A 23,961-nucleotide genomic window follows, 5' to 3' on the forward strand; every position below is an offset into this window, starting at 1 on the left:
GTGACGTAGCGTATATGTTGGCCTAGGCAGAGATGCAACGAGTACACTTACACGATATACCCCATCTGTAGGATATACACAGGTGCCTTCAAAATAACTTTTTATGTCAAAGCCTGTACAAATAAATAAAATTCTATTTTCGGTCTGAATTTTAGAAAAAGGTCATTTCTCTGTATTCATATAGTCACGCAACAAATAAGTACTTGATTATTGTGATGGTTTATTTGATCAATATTAAAAGACGTTATTTATCTAAGGACGGAGCATTGCTGTAATAACAAGTCTGTTTCTCAGCTTTGTTTATCTGACAGCCAACTAGATTCAAGTTGTATCTCAATATTAGCCAATCACAACGGCCCTATATCTACGCACTGCGAAGGCTGCCATGCCGTCAGCACTGAGAAACCTACTTGTTATCACAGCAAACATAGAGCTTAGATAAATAACGTCTATGAATATTAGGGTACAAGAAGTAATCTAAGCTATTATATGTCCAACAAAATCTCAAATCGTCGCACACACACGTTTAATTTCTCTATGTATGTGTCCAACAACACTATAATTATTTCTATTACCATAAATGTACAGTCCGCAAGAGCAGTCCTACTGTTCTTCACATTATCCCAAATGACATTAACCCATTAGGAAGTCTCCTATTACTTTCCTACAGCAATTTGGCACGTCCAAATCCTCGGTATCACATATCAATTGGCTGTGAATGTTTTCACTTCCTTTTCGTTCGGTGCCAAGACATTACAGTATCGTATGTTTCAATAAAACTTGTAGAAAATGTAAATAAACTGATATATAATTGGATTACCTGGATTTTGTATATTAATATATTTTTGGGTCGCCAGCATAACATACAGTAATACATAATTTATTTAAAACTAGTTTGTGCTTGCGGCTTTGCCCGCGTGTAAGAATTTCCCAGAATAAAAAAGTTATATCCTTTCTAAGGTATCAAACTATCTCAATACCAAATTTCATAAAAAAATGTTTAGTAGTTTTTGAGTTTTTCGCGTTCAGACAGACAGATACGGCAGGGGACTTTGTTTTATAATTTGTAAAGAAGAAAAGACTAATATATTACTAACTCGATAGCATCTCGAGGGCCAGGACAGCTTACTTATACCACGTAGAAATTTTAATAAAAAACTTCAAAACTTCGCCATTGGTGTTTGCCCATTGCGATGTGATTTGCACCCTGTCAAATGTAACAGTCTCAGTAGCGTGGCCAAATGCAATCATATTTAATATGTCAATCCAAGTTAATAAATCAATCCCACTGCCTCTCAAAATGATGCTTCATTAAACTTCATGAATTTTTTTCATTGAATCTCGTCAAATGTTAAATTCTATTAACATAATCGGTTTCTTTTCAGGTATTGTTTTTACTTGATTATCACTTTCACAAATCGTAGAATATTATATTTTAACCGACTTCAAAAAATGGAGGAAGTTCTTAATTCGACTGTATTTTTTTTGGTTATCGTACATTTTTTCATGTATTTATCTAGCTAAATAAGCAATTTAATTATTCACCGACGCCGAAAAATGGGTAACCAGTATATTTGTAGGTAATGTTAAATTTTGTTTTTGTTTTTAAAGGTGTTTGAAAGCGGTGTAATTTTTGTGTGACTAAAGGCTCGACCACACACCGTACAGTATAAGCTACTATCAACTTTTATGTAATATGGACATTGTAAAAATATTTTTTATCCCTGTACTCGTTCTAGCCATAGTAAACACGTAAACACTTTAAACAATTTTAAACATAGATATCTATAATATAAATCTTTATTGAACATACCAATTAAAAATTTTATCTGTCAATAAAACGCGAAACAATAGCCTTTTTTATATCTAAAAGAAATCTGCCAAACGCTAATGACAAAAAATTTAAGTGATAAACTTAATTTATTTAATACTTAAAATTCTGTCTGGTAATTATTGCGTTAAGTGAAACGTCAGTCGTCAAAAAACGTTGATTTTCTACGTAACGCATGCGTTTGCGTCGATAATCATCGGCAACCATCCGTGGAGTGATTAAATTAACAAACAAGATTCTAGTACTTTCTGTGGTACGTTTAAATAATAACAATATAATAATACCAGTTCTCTGAAACCTACTACTTTTATTTCTTTTATAGACGCACGATAAATTAACGCTACTGCACCTAATGGTAAGTAGAGTGGGGTCCAATAAAATGTCGACTGACGAGAGTTGATTACCCGTCGACAGTCGACACAATTATGCCTGTCTGTTGGAACTGGATAAGCATAGGCTGATCCCGGAAAGCTACACAATTACGTGGGCCACTATGGCATGTTTTAGCACCTTGTGTACACTAGATATACAATATGTCTTACCACCAGCATTTGACAATCGTGTATATGTGCATAGTGTGGTATATTATAACTATAAATCAGATGGCTTTAGTATCCTAGTTAGGCTATAAACTCTGGGTAATAAGATCGATTAATTAACCGGAAAATATGGGCACTTGAGCGGCTTTAACTATCCGCGTGCGGTGGTCGTTGGATACAAAATTTACATCGTCGGGTCCAGTGCAATACCGCGTAAGTAATGAAAAGTGCAAAATCGAGAATATTAATGCAAAGTAAACAGAAGCACTTTCAGTATTAACTCTTCCGTGAAAATCTTTTTTGTCACTTACGCGATATTAATTAATGCTTGTTTCGCAATATTGCAATAATCCAAATAATATAATTTTTCATTAGTAAATTTCCATCACCCTCGTTACCAATTGAGTTACGCCTTTTATGACTTTGATGTCGCTAAAAGCACTAATAAGGTCATGCACCTCGACTCATTTTGGTGCTACAGTCTCTATAAGGAGGTATTCTAAAGGTTTTAGCGTGCTAGTGTTAAACGTCAGTGCAAATACATATTTCGTAATGTTTTCTTACAAAACAATTGGAAGGAACGTTACTATGTGCTTATTGAAACGTATAGCGATAAATATAAGGAAAATAACAATGGATTTGGATGATACTGATGGTATGAACTGTTCTGCTCATTTCGCTTACTATTTCTAATTGCTAGGGGTACTAGAGGTATAAATTATAAGCATAATATAATACTTCATGATTCCTGAGAGGGTTGTGCACTCGTATGGAAATTTGAAATTAAATACCTATTTTGCGAGTATATAAATAAACTGCTCTAAATAACAATAAAAAAACTAATTCTATTTTTTTTCCTCTTTATCATGTACACATAAACTGATGTTGAAAAGAGCAACACCAGAGTTTCTTGCCCTATCTTCTCTGGTGAGAACTGCTTTCCGAACTGGTGGTAGAGTTAATATTGACGGAATCTAAACAACGTATAACATTTTTCAGATTCGAATAAATCATTTCAAATTTTAACAGACATACTGTGTTCTGTTTTAACATATAAGCCACATTTTATCCCAGAAAGTAAAGCCTGACCAGAAAACAAATCGCGCCATGTTTTGGTAAAATATGGAACTAATTTCTTGTAGCCACTAACAACGTGAACTTTAAAACGAAAAATCAAAAGTGGCGGCCACAAAGTAGGTTTTTCCTGGTCAAGCTATGTGACTTCCATATGGCACGATGATACTTTTGTTCCAAGAAAGATGTTACACAAATAAAGCCTTATATGTACCTATCGCTTTAAAAAATAATGTGTATCTGTCATATCAAAGTCCATAACGGCAGTTTATAATAAGCGATCCCAATCCTAATATTGGATACGATTCCGAGAATAAACCAATAAAAATAAGTTACTTTTAAGCTTGTCAATAATGCCTTGATTTGATTGATCCGTTTTTGCGATGAATTAATACCCGTTTTCAATAAACGATCTAAATCTCAATCTTCAATGCGATTCCGAGAATGAACCAATCAAAATAACTCATTTGCAAATAAAAAAAAACTGTTCTGATTGGTCCATTTTTAAGACAGATCGAAAAAGGAATTTGTATCGTTCATTGAAAACGGCTGTAAAGGACAAAATTTGCAACAACCGCCTCAGGTTAAAAATAACCGCGACATCCACAACGGGCCTTGTTGATAATCAGCACATTTCACACCACATGGCGCCTGCGCATGATCGTAAAACGTTATGTTATATCGCTAATGTCATTGACTCTTTGGCCCTTATTATTATGTTATAAGATATATATTTTCATTTCTTTTTAACTTTGCTCGGCTACTTATATTTATACCTATACCTCGGTTGTCTGATTCGTAACAAAGTTCAAAAGATTACCCGCTGGCCTAATTTAAAGATGACATAAAAAGTTCACTTATATTGCACCAGCCCTTTTGAAGTCAATAGAGAACATAGTACATACACAGGTTTATCGATATATATGTAGATAGTACACACTAAGCTAGAACCTCAAGAAAGCCCATAAGCAATTATTCTAATACTTCAAATAGATTAACTCCTAGTTAACTACCGATCTGGCTGAATATACTTTCAGTAGTACGCGTGAAGGCGAAATAATGTCACTATAAAGGCTTCCATTCACGCAATACCGAAGAAAAAACTAGTAAATAAAAGAATCTTTAATCTATTTGTTCAAATTAGTTGTCTTGCATAGTCACTATTCGGTATGGACCAACAGCACGTGGCTCAAGTTAGGCGGTATCAAGCCGGCCGTAGCCACTTTTAAGCTAATTTGTTTGGTTTGCTAATACGCTCAGACTTAAGATCATGTTTCAAGGATTATTAAGAACCGTCTGCGTCTTGAAGCACATTATGGGTAAGCAGATATATTATACACATATAAGCCATCCGCCATGAATTCTTAATTCCTAGCCATAGTAGTAAATACATGATTTTCTAATCAAAAATCATTCACATTTCAAATAGAATCTAACGAATTCAACAAAATTATATGAAGCATAAACATTTATTATTATTTGTGTATGGCTTTTGTTATGGTATTCGATATTTATATCTTGCTTCACCCTTAAGAGGCAAGTAAAAAACCAATTCGCGGGACCTTAATGAAAATATGAAGTTATAAATTGATTTATACAATATAACACGTATTGTAAAACCAAATCCCAGAATAAAATAAACAGCCTTGAAAACCAAGGATACAAAGAGAACGCCTGAAATAAATCGCAACTGATCATATTGTGTTCAATTAGTTTTTTCCTGTAGTTACTAAATCGCTTGTGCACAATGGACGCGTGTTTTTGCCTAGCGTTGCGCAAGCGCGCGCGCTGGCCGATCATGCGTGAAATCGATACTACGTCTATTCCTTCAGTGTTTATTATTTTATGTGGCATTTTTTCACGCTGATACAGAAAATATAATATGTTACCTTTTTTCTGCCTTGGGATGCGTTGAAATGCTGATAATTATAAATGATTTGATACGATCCATAAAGTTTAAATGATTTCAGGGCTCATGAATATGTTTGAGTTTGTTTATTCCTAATTTTCCTGACGCCTAAACTCATGGCCAGAACTAAATGTAATACATAACATATACTTAACAAAACAAAAACCTGATCGCTATAATATGATTGACTAATAATCATCGCATAATAAACTCGAATGGATGGACACTTAATTGTCAAAATTGGTTTACTAGGAGCGCTGCAACACGACTTATACATACACACATGTTTACAAAAGATTCATTGTCCTTTGCTTCACCGTAGTCGGATAAATTCAGTATATCTATACTTTAAGGTCGCAGGAACACGCTGGATGATACCGGCTTTCGACAGGTCCCTCTGGAAATCTTTGGGGGAGCCCTACGTTCAGCAATGAGCTTTATGTAGCTGATGTTGATGATGATGGCGATATGTTTACTTTCAAATTGAGCATTCATATTAATCTCCCATTTCTTTACAGGTGGTGGCTCGTCGCTCCGACCTGAAGCTGATCGTGACCTCAGCCACCATGGACTCGAGCAAGTTCTCCACATTCTTCGGGAACGTGCCTACTTTCACCATTCCCGGACGGACCTTCCCCGTGGAGACGTTCTTCGCTAAGAACGTTTGCGAGGATTACGTAGATGGCGCTGTTAAACAGGTCAGTTTAGAAAAATGTTTTAATAGTCCCACCAATCATACATGTTTGCTAGTGGTAGAGTGTATTTTATATTCGCCCGTATAGCGACCACAGTACACAAGGTGTTAAAACCCGTCATAATGGCCCACGTAATTGTGCCGCGTTCCGGGATCAGCCTGTGTATATCTGATATTGGCGATAACCATTATAAAAGGCGTCTTCGGGCGTCATTCGTTTTTGGACAACAGGAACTACGTTTTCGATTCCAAAACACTAAGACTTGAATCAAATATTCTTGAATAATGCAATCATTTCTCTCAGTGTAGGTGGAACTTGCAACAGTACTACGACAAACATTACCCGGTATAAATGACTCCACATCATGGCTTCCATCTGCGTCATTCCACCCAACATCACCTCCATGACACGTCGAATATTATTTTAATAAATTAATTTTATATTTACACACGCAAAAATTGCACGAATCCTTGAACTTTTGAACATAAACACAAAAACGCGTCTCGAGCCAAGCCGGTCATGATATTGTCTCTTAAAATTGGGAGTTGCGCCAAACGTGCCGCCAAATAATTCACGCACTTTATTGTCATTAAAATATGTAGAGCGTACCTTAAGGATTTCGTATTAAGGGATTACAAATGTTCTATTTCATTATATAAAAACTTGATGTGCCCGCGCGCCTTCGCCCGCGAGGAAATCAGTGTGTAAATCTCGACCCACGAGATTTTTTACGACCACGCAAGCTCAACAATTATCGTCATAATATGACAATTACTGTTGAAGAACTTGCTGAAATATTATTTCAGTTAATTTTAGTGCAAGGCGTTTCTAAGCATTAAAACAATGCATGTAGGAGAGCACCATCGCCCATAATACCCATAGGTATAGGTATAGGGAAGGTATTATGGGTGCGTTTCATTTGAGGGTAGGAATGAGGATTAAAAGGCGAAGGGAGATTTACTGCGCAGCGCCACGCCGCGCCGCCGGCAATCTCAAGACAGTACGAAACGCAAAAGCAAAGCTGACACCTACGTCGATCTTCTGAAAGTTAGTCCTCCCTTATAAATCACAGCCTACAATTTTTAAGCCGAGCAACGAAAGATAAAGGCGTCTTTCCGTGAACGATACTTTATTAAGCTCGCTTCACATTTAAATTAATACAGTTGCCGTGATTAGAGAGAAAAATAAAAGTGAAAAAAATTGACGTCGCCTACTCGGAGACACTATATATCACTCCAAAAACATCTTTAATCCTCCACGATTTATATAACAGTTGACTCTAAATCAGTCCAATCTAACAACTTGCGATTTTATGTAAATATTATCTTACTGGTTATATTTTACATCCGTACACAAGATGTTAAAATTCGCAACAGTGGTCCACGTAAGTGTCGCGTCCCGGAATCAGCCTGTGTATATCCGGTTCTAACAGGCCGGCATAATTGTGTCGACTGTCAAGGGGTAATCGTCTCTCGTCAAACAGACGGCAATAAACAAATACTGCCACGTACAGACGTTCTTGCTCATACTTGTACTCATTTTCGGTGAACCATAACGATCTATGGCCGCACCATAAACTGTCTCCAAAATCATGCGATATATCACTCTAAATATCATAAATCTCACTTCATACACAATGAAATATAGTGTACATTTGAAATTAGGAATAAAATTAATAAAATAAAGCACAAGGTACACCAAAGAATTCAGCTCTGGCTGGCAGGTAAGGGGAAATAAAAAATAACGCGTCGCGATCTTAGTATGTATCTAATCTAGTCCTGCATACATAGATTATTTATAAGTATTTCCAAGGAGATTTTCTTCAACAAATTCTATAACAGGTGATGCCCGTCCAGTTCGCAGCGTGTGGCTTTGCATCAAACGCAGCGGCGCATATTATCTCAAATTGATTGCGCACCTAGTATAGACTGCGGCCTGGATGCCTGGTAGACAGCTGGGCAGGCCGCTGGGGTTGCCATGGCAACGGAGCAATAACCCCAAATAGGATTGTATTGTGTGGGAGAGATGTTACGATGTTTTAGTGCTATAAATAGAATTGTCTTCAATTTGGATTTTAAAGATTATTATTGTGAATTTTCCCTGACAAAATCATATTGCGTTTTTCAACTTAATGTCAGTCCGGCATCTAGAATTTGTGACCGATATGGTCATGGGCTTGTCCCCTATCACATAATGGGAGGGAATACACACGGCGGAGAGTGGATGCACAATTGACACCTAGACCTACCCGTTGGGTGATATAAGGCGCGTATGTGTGTGTGTATGTTTTTTTAATGTATTTCACTTAGCTTCAACATTTGTTGTATATTATTTATCGTAAACAAAATATTCTGATAGGACATAAATCGCTTAACCTTCTATATACCCTATAAACATATTTACCCAGTAATCCCTATTAAAATCACTGTCTAAAATATCACTTTGCAAATCCACAAACATTATATTCCCTTACAGCAACAACACTCTGTGAAGAACCTAAAGTCAAATATTTTGCGGTTAATTAAGGTCGATTAACGGACACCGCAGTAATAAATATTTTTAGGGCCCAACTGTCCGTCAACTGACCAATTAACAGCTGACCTCGGTGAAGGAATTATGTTGTGTTGATACGCGCCCTTTTAAATTGTGATGGTGAGAAATGGCCTATATAAAAATGCGTGTTTGGAGGTCAAGTAAAATTGGTCACGTTTTAAATCCTTAGATGAATGTATAACACGGTTGACGATAGGCAATTTGTAATAATTAAAATAAAACTATTTTACGAATTTTATCGCGGTTTTTTATATTATAATTTTCTCCTGACGTTTCGAAGACTTTGCAGCCTTCATGGTCACGGGGGGGACTGAGGTGTTAGTAAAGCGCGGTAAAATCTTTTATTTTAATGTCTAACATTTGCGTAAACGTAAGAAATCACAATTTGTAGTAATTTCCTGAAGAATTATGGTTTGTAAGTAACCTTGGTGAGCTGGGATGTCCAAATATGACAGCTGACTTGACACGCATGTTCTCAAGAATACACTAGATAGTGGTCGCGATATTCATAATAAAACTGGTGAAAAACCCGTTATAGTTGGTAATGCATTATTATAGGCTACGAGCTGTGTTTAGAGGTCAACATAATTCTGACAATCGTCACGCAAGCAACACTGTTTCAATTGTATTAAGCAGGTGCATCCATTAGCTGTGTAAGATTATTTTGTTTATTACTAACTTTATGTAAAGGAGTTTTCCGGGATAAAACTCTCGCTTTATATTTTCCCGGGATAGAAAGTAGCCTTTAACCTTCCCAGGTTTTTAAACAATCTCCATATCAAATATCATAAAAATCCATTAAATAGATTTTGAGAAAATCGTTAATATACAAACATTTTACAATTTGTATAGATTATTTATTATAATATTATCGCCTTAAAATCTTGTCCTTGGTCGCAATATCAGCTTAACAATCTAAAAAAGTCCTTGATTTAAAATCCAATGCCAAAGCTCCAAGTTTAGTATTTTGTCATTGAACTCATTAAGGTATTTGGTTTGTTTCTTAAAAGATTTCAAGGCTTAAGAGACAAGGACTTTTTAATTCCTCGAATTAAAGGTTTTAAACTATTTTTAGGTTTTTTACAAGTCCCAAGGACAGAGGTATTTAAACTTGATTTAAGGAAACTCCAGGTAATAATGGTGATTTATTTATTTGTTTGCAAGAATCATTGTAACAATTACATGGTTACTCCGTTTTTACGGTGTGCTATTTTATAGCTACATCACGAGGTATATCATATTTTGTTGATAATAGGTATGCTGCGCCTGCAAAGAGTTTTGTTTATTTTTAACCGACTTAAAAGAAAGTAGTTTCGATACACGTAAGTATGTATGTTTGTATGTCCGCGATTTTTTCAGAAACTACTGATTCTATTTGGATGAGGTTTTCACTGTTTAATTTTATATTTTTAGGAAAGGTTGAGTGTATAATATATAAGGATGTCGTGTAAATCTTCTGAGATTTACAATGGAACTCTACAATAACAGTAAATGATTCACGATTGCTGCGTATATCTATGTATTATTAACTAATAAAAACGCAAAAGACATAATAATAATAATCTCAGCCCTGTATTATATACTTGCCCACTGCTGAGCACGGGCCTCCTCTACTACTGAGAGGGATTAGGCCTTAGTCCACCACGCTGGCCTAGTGCGGATTGGTAGACTTCACACATCTTCGAAATTTCTATAGAGAACTTCTCAGATGTGCAGGTCTCCTCACGATGTTTTCCTTCAACGTTAAAGCGAACGATAAATTCACAAAGAATACACACATGAATTTAGAAAAGTCAGAGGTGTGCCCTTGGGATTTGAACCTGCGGACATTCGTCTTGGCAGTCCGTTCCACACCCAACTAGGCTATCACCGCAAAAGACATAAACTGTTAATAATTAGTTATACTAACTCTCAACAAACTCAATCGAGAAACTAAAACCTAGAGAGAATGGAAAACAGAGTGATGAAATAGAAACTGGTAACGTCTAAACCATGAAGAAGCTTGAAGCCCAAATAATCCCATTGCTTGTCTCCCTTAAAGAAATCCTTGTGCGCTCGGTCTCGCACCGAATGCACGGCCATGCACGAGGAGATATTTGTTACGGCCCTAGGCACACGGTTAAATGTGTATACGTCATGTTTGTCAATTCACATTAAAGCCTATAAGGACTCGCGAACATTTCCTGATCTTCGCCCCTCCTCCCATCCTGAAAGGTTTCCTTATCCTTTCCCCACACTTCCTTCCCAGCTATCTCCTAGCCCCTCCCAACTTTCCTCCAGGACCCTGCAGTCGCTAAGCCAGGTCCAGTCCAGTATCCCATTCGCAGGTTTGCCCCGGTTTTGACTGTGAGGTCCGAAACATTAAAAAAACTTTCCTTGCAATCTACTTCATTTTTTTATTCATAAAAAAATCTTGATTCTATCAAAGGTTCATGAACCTTTTTACCATTACAATTTGCCTTAAAATTTCCAAATTCGGTAAATATATTGAACAAGCTCGGCAACCCAGCCGGTGTCGATGAACTCCCCGTCCCTGTTCCCGCTCGCACAGCCACGCAGATAAGTCCACAATCACATTCACAATGATATTGCAATTCGCAACCGTCGCTCCGCGTTGCGTAACCGACGTGCTCGCTGTTTGTCTCTTTAATCATTTTTAATATAATGAAGAGTAAAATTGTTTTTTCTTTTTAATCTTTATTTAATGAATAAGCATAGATGAGTAAAATTGGTGCGTCTGGAAATCTTTGGGGGACTCTTATGTTCAGCAGTGGACTTTATGTGGCTGATGATGATGATGAAGAGTAAAATTAAAACTTACTTATTGTAAACATGACGGCCAATATACTAGTTTAAAAGTTGCATCTTCTACAAATTGTATGGAAAAAGTGTGTTTAGTAATTTCTGACCTTTTAAGTACAAACCTCTATAGTCCCATAGAAATTTTGATCCTTATTAACAATAGGATCGATTGGCAGCAAAATTTTGCGTAATTTTCCATATTCTTCCTTACTACTATTTATACCTTTAAAAATAAACAGTCTAAGAAAGTATTTTATTAACCTGCCCTTTCTGCTCCGTTTCAAAAATCCATCCTATATTTCATTCGCCCTTTTTAATATTGAAATAAATGGTCTTCAATATGTAGTCGAAAGATTACCCTTTTTAGTCTGTTAAAAGATTTGGCTTATTTATTAACGGAATTACAATAAGTTCATCCCCAATGCATCCCACAATAATTATATTAATTTGACGTCCATATTACCTAGGTGGCCAGTGAAAACCAGTGCTGTGGATTACCACATCATAAAACAGCTTATACTGAAATGACAACCTAGTTCTCGCAGTGTGGACTTGAAACTTGCATCTATTTCTTTTGTATATAATATGTCCTTCTACTGCAACAATATCTTTAAATAAATATCAGCGTGTATTTAATTTAAACTGAGTGACACACATCAAACACACAAATAACCTTTAACCGTTCATTACCTAAGTGATTAACATTCAGTAAGCGAACAGACCTAGGCGTGTCTAGTTACTGGTACAGTGCCAATCACCTATCGATTTCGGCTCATTAAAACGACAGTTTACGAGCTAAGGTGCGTCGACCTCTGCGTGCAAACTGCGCTTCGATACATACGTTTCACTTTACATGAGATTATATTTCGCGTGGACTTTTTTTTTGTGCGGGCACGTTTATTTGACACCACTTTATCTGATGATAAGGCAAGTAAAAAAACAAAACAAAAGAAAACATAAATAAACACCGAGTAATGCCTGAGGGAAGTTCATGTGTAATGATGGGTTGGGTTAGGTTAGGTTGTAAAAGGCGAATAAATAGGGCTTAGAGGGATTCGCGGGATAAGCAGTGGGGGTTTGCTTGCTCTACTACTCCAATTCAACCGACTCGAGATGGACAATTCGGGTGATCCGTCTCCCACTGTGGTCAACAACATAGGCGTTCATTAAGTTTGAGAGCACCTTACCCCCCTCGTTTAAAGGGGACCGCCCTGCGGCATCGCGCAGGGACGGTCGGGCCACCCGCAATTATCCTAGTGCAACAAGATACCCTGGGCCCGTCTCGTACGGTCCGTAGAAGAGCCACCGCGGGTTTTGGTCGGTATGCCGGTGTAGGATTTACACAGGAATAGAGACTCGCTCGGATGATGCTTTAAGTGTTTATTAATATACATCTTTTACGATCGTAATTATTGAACGATCTAGAGCATGCCTAGTATATACATTATTAGATATAATTTCTTGAGGCTCAGTTTCCTTGCCGCCTACTCTCGATAATCGGAAATACGCACATACTATACACACATAATCTTCGTCTAATATTTAACGAGCAAACTTGTTAATCTACTTTGATCGGTTTGCGTTACTGACGTCAAAGAGTGCATAATATTTGCGCACACGTTACGTTTAGTCTATTTTAATTATTACAATAATGAACTATTTCATTATGTTTAAGTTTATGCTGTCATGTGGTTTTTCCACTAACGACAACTAATGTAGATAGTATATTTGATACTCTCCTTACGATATTGGAAGGCCTTTCTTTTAAGGAAGTCTTGATTTTTGTATCACCTTTCGCTGTGTGTATTCCGTCCTATGATGTGATAAAGTGCGAGCCTATCGCCATATCGGGTAAATTCCGGATTCTGAGCTGATACTGAGTCAAAAAATCCAATATGTCCGACCCGAGGCTCGAACCCGAGACCTCAGCACTGAAGTACCGTAATACAACTACGACGCCAACGCGTCATGTACAGATTAATATCTAAAGATAATTCATTTTATGGATACGGATTTAACCGCCTGATGTCGATAAACATCTCGTTCAGATAAAATATGGAACTATTATCGCAATGAATGCACATTGACGCAAATGCTAGACTTGCTGTTTTTTATAGTTTTTGTTGTACTGTATTTTAAATCTGGTTGAAGACGAGCTTTAATAATAACAATGTAAGCCGTATATTATATACTGTCCCATTGCTGGGAATGGACCTCCTTTAAAATAAACTGAAAATAAACTGCTCTAACGAAATTAACACATTAGCCTTCTTCTGGGGGTTTATTAAAGATCATTTTAATAAAAGTAATTGCTTAACAAATAGCAAATAGCGGTGATAAAACTCCGCATTTTATGAAACGAAATGTCACCATCGAACCATTTTCGGCTTTAACTTCGCAATCGGCTAATGGATTAATAAAACGTTGTGGACAAAATTTCATCAAATGTAAGTGGAATTACTGGAGTGAGTTCGTACGAAATAAAAATACGAAATAAATTGCGTATTATTTGACGTAAGAACTGACGTTGAAAAAATGAAATCTATATTTTGTGAGAGACATACGCACACATTCACCCCTTTCATCTCCGCAGGGGTAGGCAAAGGCGCAACTGATGACTCACTATCTGCCGTGTGTATTCCGTCCCATAACGTGATAGGGCGCGAGCCTATCGCCATAGCGGTCACAAATTCAGACTCCAAGCTAATGATGAGTAAAACCCAATATCAATTTGCCTGCCCGAGGATCGAACCCGAGACCTTAGCACTGCAGTCGTACTGTAATACGCCACGGAGACAGTCAGACATAAAATTAGATTACAGTTGAGCGATAGTAATGGTCTGACACAACTGAGTAGCATATAATTTTGAGGATTAAAAGCCTAACCTTATTCATTAAATAAAGATTATAAAAAACTGATTAGCATTTCTGTGTTCTCTTTTAAGGATAATGGTGTCAAATTATATTTGTTTTCATCAGAATGCCAGGCTCAATAGTAAATACCAAAATCCATCTGCGGCATCAGATCACAATACTAAAACAATTTCGCTTATTGTTCTGTTTATATTCTGTTCTTAATGAACTGAATCGAAATGACCTAATTTGATTTCGATGTGCCAATTCGTGCCAATACGTCACAAAATACCGTTATTGTTTTGCGGGCATTCCTTTGTCCCAATTGGGCTAGATATATATCAATTTTAAGGATGCAGGCAGATGGTCGTTCGGATGGTCCAGATATCTTGCTAACCTACTATGGATACAAAGTTATATGATGCATTGAAAGCATAAGATAATATTTTTAGTAGCCGTGATGCTTGCCACTCCTTAGCTTACTTACTTACTTCGCTTAGCTCTTATAAACTATTCAACGGATTTTTATGCAATTTTCAGCAATAAATAAAGTGTTTCAAGAAGAAGGTTTATACATATGTATTATACATATTATATTACAGAAAAGCCGAAAATATCAAAGATTTGTGCCCCATATCTACATTGCTGTGCCAAAAGCCCGGAACGAGGTCACTAGATGAACTATAACCATGAATACTAATTCCATGAAAGAAATTTCTATTCATATTCATATACCAAAACTAATTTTGATAATACAATTCAATTAATGGATACAATGGCTCAAGGGATCCGCAAGGGTGGTTCGGTGACCTCCAATAACCCTGCAATATGGCTTGTGACGTCAATCCACAGTAAAAACTGTATTTGCATACAATAAATGCTTTCACGTAAATTAGTTTGATGTATCATTTCATACATGTCGAACTTGGCTGATGGCGCCACACCTATGTAGTTTTAAAAAAATATTAAAATCATAGTTCATACCTAGTTAACATACACTACACTGGTCACGTACGTCGATGCCTGACGACGAATTTTGGGCCAGGATTGCTACGTTGTGGAGCCCTGACACTGCTAGTCGGCGTCGTGGCAGACCAAAGAAGAGATGGCGGACGACTGGATTCATTTAAAAATAACTGGTTTACTATAGCGCAGGATCTTGATTCATGGAAGGATCTTGGGGAGGCCTTTGCCCAACATTGGGACATTATAGGCTGATACGATATGATACATACACATACACTATCAGGTAACAAACTTCCTCGATCATCTACGCTTCAAAGAACAAACTGTATAAGTACTGTACTGTCGTACAAAAACAATATAAAAACAGTCTTGATTTTTATGTCGTCAGATAACTTAAAGAAATACCCATCCAATGAACTTACCTAAATAACGGTATCTTGTTTAGAACTTGTTAAAAAACTTAAAAGAGTTTCTCTCTCAGTTTTACATACAAAACTATAGAACTATATTTACAAAACTTCGATTATCTCGAAATAAGGATTCCCTGATATACCGCTTTTGCGCATAGCACGACAGTGTATCAGAGTCGAAACTATAACTATAGTATATAAAGTCGTAACAAATATTCCTGGAATTGACCTCATATCCAGTCAGCTGAACTGCATAACAAATGGCATGACTTGACAAATTCAGTACCTATGTATTTTCGAAATAAAAATATATAAATTTGATTCTCAGAATCCATGTTAGCTAACTAGAATAAATCGGAACACCCTGTATAAAATTCGCAACGTTTTAAGAAACCAAATTCGTAATCTTTGTAAATATTTGACCCAAAGCGTTAATTAAATTAGCATTTCTCATTTTGAAGTTGGTTTAGCGCAAACACGTGGTTTGAACGTAATTGTTTGCAATGATTGGATTAGGAAATGTTACAAGCACGCTATACTTGTATACAAAAGTTAAGCAGTTTATGCATTTTTGCGAAAAGAAAGAAAACTTAGATTTTATTATGGAGAGAATATAAGTATAATGTCTACATGAAAGCAGAGTAAATACATATATAAAGAAATATACCACAATTATACCCATTGTACCAACAATAGGATCCCTCATTCAGCACCTAGCTGCAGTACCAGCCACTGATACTGCAGCGCTGATTTTCAACATAAGAGGTAATCTTTCTAATGATCTACTAAATCTACGAAATTGAATTTAAAAATACTGTCTATAATAGACTACGCTCACAAACTTTTGGAATCGACATGATTAAAAACAATTCGACATATTTTTTACGACCGCTTCTCTGTCAAATCAAACCCATATACCAGCAAATGGTGTTAGAAAACCCCACGCAAAATATTGCCCAAGTGGACTCGAACCCAAGATTCCCGGTGTATAATCCATTTACATTACTATTAAGACCACAGGCGGAGGAAAAAGAGACCGTTGTTTATAAAAACAAACCTACTACAAAGTAAAACAAAAAAATATGCGTGTGTATTCTTTGTCATTTATTGTTCGTTGAAACGATGAAGGAAACATCGTGAGGAAACCTATGTAGGTTTCCTACAATTTAGGTATATGTATACCTTAAAATTTTAAATAATAATTTCGAAGGTATGTAAAGTCTGTCTACTAGCCCAGCGTGGGCCTGAACCTTCAGTATATGAAATGATTTCTCGGTGCCGCGTGTTCGCACCAACTTATTACTGCAGGCACCATTGACGCGTGCACTGCGTGTGCTCAATGCTTTGTCCAAATAGATTGATATGTTTTCATGTTATTTGACGGCATTCACATCAACCACTTTTGTGACAGTAAGTAATAATAACATATTTTAATAACTATTGTACTACGCTATTGTGTTTTGTATTACCTGTAAAATAGTTGTATATGGAAATAAATAAATAAATGAAGAGGCCTGGGCCCAGCAAAACAGTTTACAATACAATGCAGGTATTATGATATTAAAACACGTTAAAATGTACATACCAGGTGACATTATATAGATAAAAAGAGGTGCAGTGCGTCGGTGCCTCGTATTGACGTCATCCACGGTGATTAGATACAATACATTGGAAACAATGATCCTAGTTATTATAAAAATAAGTTTATTGTATACTCGTACAAATAGGTGTTAGGGGTGGCTTGACTACTCACGTCTTTAAAATATGGCGCAATCTAAAAGAAAAATGACTGACTTGCGTAGTTGTGTTAAGTGCGCGGTAATACCGGCGCTCTGAGGTACCGGTTCGAATCCCGAGTCGGGCAAACTGATATTGGGTTTTCTTGTTCAGTATCAGCGCAAAATTTTTATAATTTGTGCATAGCGATAGGTATTGTTAAATTTTGAAATTTAAAACTGGGGCCTTAGTTGTACTTTGTTTCTATCTCCCTACGGGGATGAAGGGTAATAGATGTTTGATTTCGTTTTTTGTTTTAAAAGGAGAATTATAACAAAGTTTCTGAATGTATTGAATTATGCAGTTTCAGAGTTTCTTTGTAGTGGATACTTCCTGGATGTCCGAACGTATATAAAAATTCCTTCTTGAATAGAAAAGTTATACTATCCCAGAGTAACATAGGCTATATTTAGTTTCCATTACTATATAGATCCTAGAAAAATTACACACATTTCCAATGACTGCTTTATCATACTGACTACAGTTTTTTTTTTTTTCATTTATTTAACCACCAACAGTTGTTTACATCAATACGTGTGAATAAAAAAAAAACAATACCATTAAGTTCCGTAAGTGTACCAATTATGTTAAGGTTAGCACAGCATACACGAGTTTAAATCTTATAGTAATAAATATGAATAAAACATATAAAATGCATCTGTGTTGTGTGACCAAAACAATGGCCTTCCACAAATATTGTATCACCTGGGACAAAACCACTCCTACAAAGTACACGCCCATCCTCTGCCTGAGGAATTAACAGGAATAGAAGCGTAATATCAAGTTTTCTAATTTTGTATTCTTCTATAAAATATTAACATTATTTAAATAATTTAGTTTAAACAGAAACTGGCTTGGAACGAAACCAATCACGAATTAAAAATCAATTCATATACCATAATAAGAATTGAAAAGTTCTTGCTGTAAAAAAACTGCATTTATATGCCTTTGGAGATACAAACTCTAAACAAAAAAACATTCATAAAACAGTATTACAAAGATATTGCTAAAACCTAATTGTATTTATATCTACCGATCTCTTTGAAACTCCACGCTTAGCACTAAATTTCATAATGCGCTCCATGATGTCAAAGATAAGAACAGGTGCCACAACTTAAAACAAAGATTATTCCATATTCAGGGGATCACGATCCTCAGCAATGAGGAACACGATACGAAGAGATCCCAAACTTCATGATGCGCTCCACGATAATTGGCACAACTTAAAACAAAGATTACTCCATATACAGAAGGTCACGACTCTCAGCAATGAGGAACATGATACGAAGAGGATCCGTTTGATATAACCTCTAATTAATAAGTTTCTAACCTAAAATATTTTTGTGCAGGCGCTTCAAATCCACCTGCAACCTGATGAAGGCGACATCCTCATATTCATGCCAGGCCAAGAGGACATCGAAGTGACGTGCGAGGTAATTATTGAGGAAAACACCTTACAGTATTATTAGCAAATCGAGTTAAATAACACGTACAGACGTATGTACGCTAAGAGTACGCACCGGTTACAGTTGTTATTCTTAATGATTAAAAATAATGATAAAATTTGGAACGAAAAAAAATATTGAAAAAGCTATCAAAGCAATTTTTAACATATTTTGATTAGGGCTAACGCAATCGATGTGTTTATTAAAGCTGTTTTTGATTGCTTTGAATGACGAGACGAGCTTGTCGTTCGCCTGATGGTAAGGGATTCGACCGCCCATAAACAGTAGAAACACCATCCAACATCTTGTATTACAAAGCATTGTTTGATATTGCACTGCGCTAGCCATCCTGAGACATGAGATGTTCAGTCTTATTATGTCCAGTGGTTACACTGGCTACAATATCCTTCAAACCGGAACACGACAGTGACTACACACTGCTGCTTGGCGCCTGAAATAGACATTGCATTGGTACCTCCCAGGCGGACTCTTACATATGAGAGACCTAACACCTCATTGCTGAGTACACACATTTATACGCGTTATTTCCCACTATATTTAGCCGTTTAATACGCTATTAGCTCGCTTAAAACGATTAAAACAACGCACAAACATACTTTAAATCTAAACAAATATATATACCAAGATATATTACATAATTAAATACATTACCTATATTTAAATGACTCGGAATAAATAACCTTATTTGTATTATGCAATGGTTTGCGGTTTTTATATAACACAGCGTAGATAATACCAAGCGACATGACACTAATGAAATGCACTAATGTAATACTTAAGGCAATGTTTACATCAAATGTGGTAAAAAAAAAAACATTATTTTTAGATGTTAAAAGAAAGTAATTCACTGAAGTATATTTGATATAGGAGATTCATTTCTCATGAATCTTTAAGGACTGAAGTCACTTCACTCGTATACTGATCATAGTAAGATTTTCCAAAGAATAACTGAAACGTTGGTCGTATATATGAATCAGTTTGATTTATTGTCTAAAATCTAACAGAACTACTTAAATCCGCTAGAACATGACTAGGGAGTGCAGATCTTTTAATATAAACTGATCCGGAAAAGGAACGAAAGGAAAATGTAATTACTCCAAGATACAACATTAATGCAAACACCACGCATAAGCTAGTAAAAAGCAATAAATATTTAATAGATATTCTTTCTTCAGACATCTTACAACATCATAATAAAACACCTAAACCATTCTAAAAATTCCAAATTCTATTATTTGCTCTCCAGGTGCTAACGGAAAGACTGACAGACCTGGACAGCGCGCCTCCCTGACGGTGCTGCCCATCTACTCCCAGCTTCCAGCCGACCTGCAAGCCAAGATATTCCAGAGAGCGCCGCCGGGACAGAGGAAGTGCATCGTCGCTACCAACATTGCAGGTGAATTGATTGGCTTTAGATCTGGACTGATTCTCATTGCTCTGTTACTGGTGGTAGGTCTGTCATGTGAGAGTCCGCCTGGGTAGGTATCAACGCAATGTCTATTTGAGCCGCCAAGCAGCATTGTGTAGTCACTGTTGTAAACTTGAAAGACATTATAGCCAGTGTAACTACTGGACATAATGAGACATATCACGTCGCAGGATGGCGAGCGCAATGGAATACCAAACAATACTTTGTAATTCAAGGTGTTGGATGGTGTTTCTACTGTTTATGGGCGGTCGTATCGCTTACCATTAGGCGAACGGCAAGCTCGTCTCGTCATTCAAAGAAATAAAAAACTGGATTAGATTCTCATAGAAACTAGATTAACTATTGCTTTTAAAGATGCTTGATGTATATTATGGTTATTTAATATATGGTTTCTTTATAACGCAATGTAAAACTACCAGAAAATTGAAATCCAGTCAAAGGTAGCAAATAGAATAAAATATAACCAATAATATTGGTTCTATCTCAACAATACATTCGAATTCCTAAGAAATAGCAATATTTTGACAATAATTTATCAAGTTTGGGGCCTACACAAAGAATTGGAAAGTAATTGGAACAATTTAGTTTTTGTTGTGTGTATTTTAAGGAGCCATTGTTGTTTGAAGGACAACAGGACAAAAGCACAATAAACGACAAAACATTATGTTAAATGACAAAAACGCAAATGCGGAAAACGAAAATGTCATACTTCATTAGAGAAAAATGTTATTTTAAATTCGATAAAACTGTATTTGTTTCTGTTTTTATCTATACCAATATTATAAAGCTGAAAAGTTTGTTTGATTGAAGGCGCTAGTCTCAGGAACTCCTAAATCGATTTTGATAAAGTTGCACTTTGATACTACATAACTCCTGAGTGCCATAAGGTACATTTTATCTCGGTAAAATTTTTCACCCAGGCGGACTTTCAAACAATTTTATTATAAAACATTTTTAATACAGTCATATTCCGTCCGCTAGGAATTTATTTATTTATTCTGAATTGTATATTTATCTTGTTTACCTAAATTGTAGATAAGATTCGAAATTTTGTTAGATATCCTTTTAGACAATTAACTACCTTTTCTATTAATTAACTATACTATAGTTTCTTTCCCGCTCTCTAATGGGAACTGCAACCTGTGTAGCGTAAAAACTTACAGAATATAAAATTATAATGTATAGGTAACATTATCGGATGAGTAAACTCCTGTCATTGAATTGGAAATTTTAATTGTTGTTTAAGGCAATTGTTTTGTTTCTAGAAACTTCGTTGACTGTGGATGGCATAATGTACGTCATAGACTGCGGTTACTGCAAGCTGAAGGTTTACAATCCCAGGATCGGTATGGATGCGCTACAGGTAATATAATTGTTAAATTTTAACCATCATCGCCATTATGATTTATAATGTTTACGCGAATGTCGAAATAATACTATTTTTCGGATTTTATCGCTTTTACTGTATTTCATTTTTCTCCGTGACCATGAAGGTGGCAATTTCCTCATAATGTCTAGAGTTTTATTTCGATATTGTCGCCAACCGTCTATAGGATTCCACTGCTATGTATATAAGTATCTTCATCCAGTCGCTCCTGGTTCTTTTGTGCAAGTCGTCCCGCCATCTGGCCAGAGGGCGCCCCACGCCACGTTTGCCAAGACGCGGTCTCCACACCAGAACACGCTTAGTCTAGTGGTTATCTGTTCTACGACATATGTGGCCAGCCCATTGCCACTTTAACCTACTAACTTTTAGAGATATGATTGTCACCTTAGTTCTCTGACGGATCACTTCCTTCTCTTTGCATAGCAAGTTAAGCGACTTTAAGCTTATAGATTAGCCCCAGTCAGTGTCCACGTTTCGGCTCCGTCATTACGGGAAGGACGCACATATTATATTTCTTACGGTTTCGAATTAGACGCATCCAGTTGTCCAGAGTGGCATAATCTGCAAAGGTTAACCCTATCAGTCTAATATATAAAAATTTCGCAAAGCTATGCTTAGTTAAAACCCAAATTTACTCGATTAACCGTAAGTCAAAACCCGCCATCTTGCCTCTTAATAAGGTTTTAACTAGAAAACCGGTGATGTTTTTGACAGCTATTTAAGCAATTCTTAAGCACCTCTTAACGCTAAAACAAGTTTATAAGTAAGACTATATATTTCTGATATTTAATTTTGTGAAAGTCGGTGTACGTAAAACAAAAGCTAATAAAGTGTACCATGTGCCCAGATCTACCCGGTGAGCCAGGCGGCCGCAGCGCAGCGGCGCGCGCGGGCCGCACGGCCCGGCAAGGCCTTCTGCCTCTACACGCAGCGCCAGTACCAGCACGAGCTGCTGGCCGCCACCGTGCCCGAGATCCAGCGCACCAACCTCGCCAACACCGTGCTGCTGCTCAAGTCGCTCGGCGTCGAGGACCTGCTCGCCTTCCACTTCATGGACCCGCCGCCGCAGGTCAGTGGAAGCCGGGCCAAAACTATTTCAATCCACAGGATCTCTTTATCCGTGCTGAACCACCCAGTCACTAGGAAAAAGTTTTTGTATTTTTTCACTAGATATTTAGACTATAGATTGTAGAAGATCTTGATTAGAAATGTTGGTAACAATTCTCTTGAAAATAGAATATAGAATTATATTTTTCTTCTCCTATAACCTTCTTCTGTTGTAACGGCTTAATCAAATATATACCTTATTTACAATATGTGAATGAATCCTAGCTGAATTTCGGCTACGGCGGCCAATCTTAACGGAGATCAGCCACGCAGGAGATATAGCTGTGTGCGCATATGCATGCTCTCTGTTCCTTCACTCTCATAGTGCGGTGAGGTGGCAATCCGACATGATCGGAGAGGTTTACGTGCTTTCCGAAGCACGGAGATATCACACCGCCAACTTCGTAACTCCAAATAATTTTTGAAATGGAAAACCCAGTCACAATTATTTTTCGCCCGACCCGGTATCGGAACCCAGGACCTCAGCGCCATAGTCGTACGCATTACAACTACGCAACCGAGGCAGTGATTGTATAGTCTCAATTCAACAGACAACCTGGCACCACAATACTCAAGAACCATTCAAACATTACGAGTGTCGCCTCTTAGCCTCTGGAACAATGGAAGGTCCAATAAATTCATTGAGCCCTCATTATGTACGCTGAGCCCGTACAGTTCAAGCACTCGCGGTTCAATCGAAAAAACATTCAATAAAATGCTATTTTTGGCATTGTACATGTCTTGAGTTCATGTTGAATAATTAAGTAGTCGTTTTATTTTAATTTTCGAAAACAAAAATGCTTTTAAAATACATACTTTATAAATGAGAGGAATATACCGAGAATGATAATCACAAAAATGACCAGTATGTATATAGTGACAAAGACAATGTGGAATGAATAATTATAGATTTTTGTCTGTGGAAAGACAACTACGGGCCGTTCGTTCGTTTTGTCTTATATGCACTTGTTATATTTAATTTAATTATCTACAGAATCAAAACATTTTTTTAATTTTGCCCTTAAAAGGGTAAATCCGTCATACAAGAAGATTTTATTGAAATCACTGGTAAAATAACATCTTTTCAATGTAGCACTATCAAAGGCTGGCAGCTTTGATAATACGTTGCAATCAGTGATATTCGTGGCGACCCATCAAATACCT

The 23,961-nt window shown here is 36.7% G+C and overlaps 1 protein-coding gene across 1 annotated transcript in view; it reads left to right on the top strand.

Annotated features, from left to right (window-relative positions):
- LOC115454173 (pre-mRNA-splicing factor ATP-dependent RNA helicase PRP16) overlaps nt 1-22,557 on the top strand; it is a 165,841-nt gene extending 143,284 nt beyond the window's left edge. Inside the window, exons 12-16 of the mRNA XM_037438859.1 lie at nt 5,872-6,051; nt 18,758-18,841; nt 20,121-20,270; nt 21,569-21,666; nt 22,538-22,557. Coding sequence (XP_037294756.1) covers nt 5,872-6,051; nt 18,758-18,841; nt 20,121-20,165 — 309 coding nt within the window. The 3' untranslated portion in view covers nt 20,166-20,270; nt 21,569-21,666; nt 22,538-22,557. The remainder of the gene's footprint in view (nt 1-5,871; nt 6,052-18,757; nt 18,842-20,120; nt 20,271-21,568; nt 21,667-22,537) is intronic.
- The last annotated feature ends 1,404 nt before the right edge of the window (nt 22,558-23,961 follow it).

The sequence above is a fragment of the Manduca sexta genome, chromosome 15 (genome assembly GCF_014839805.1).
Source record: "Manduca sexta isolate Smith_Timp_Sample1 chromosome 15, JHU_Msex_v1.0, whole genome shotgun sequence".
Classification (NCBI taxonomy): Eukaryota; Metazoa; Arthropoda; class Insecta; order Lepidoptera; family Sphingidae; genus Manduca; species Manduca sexta.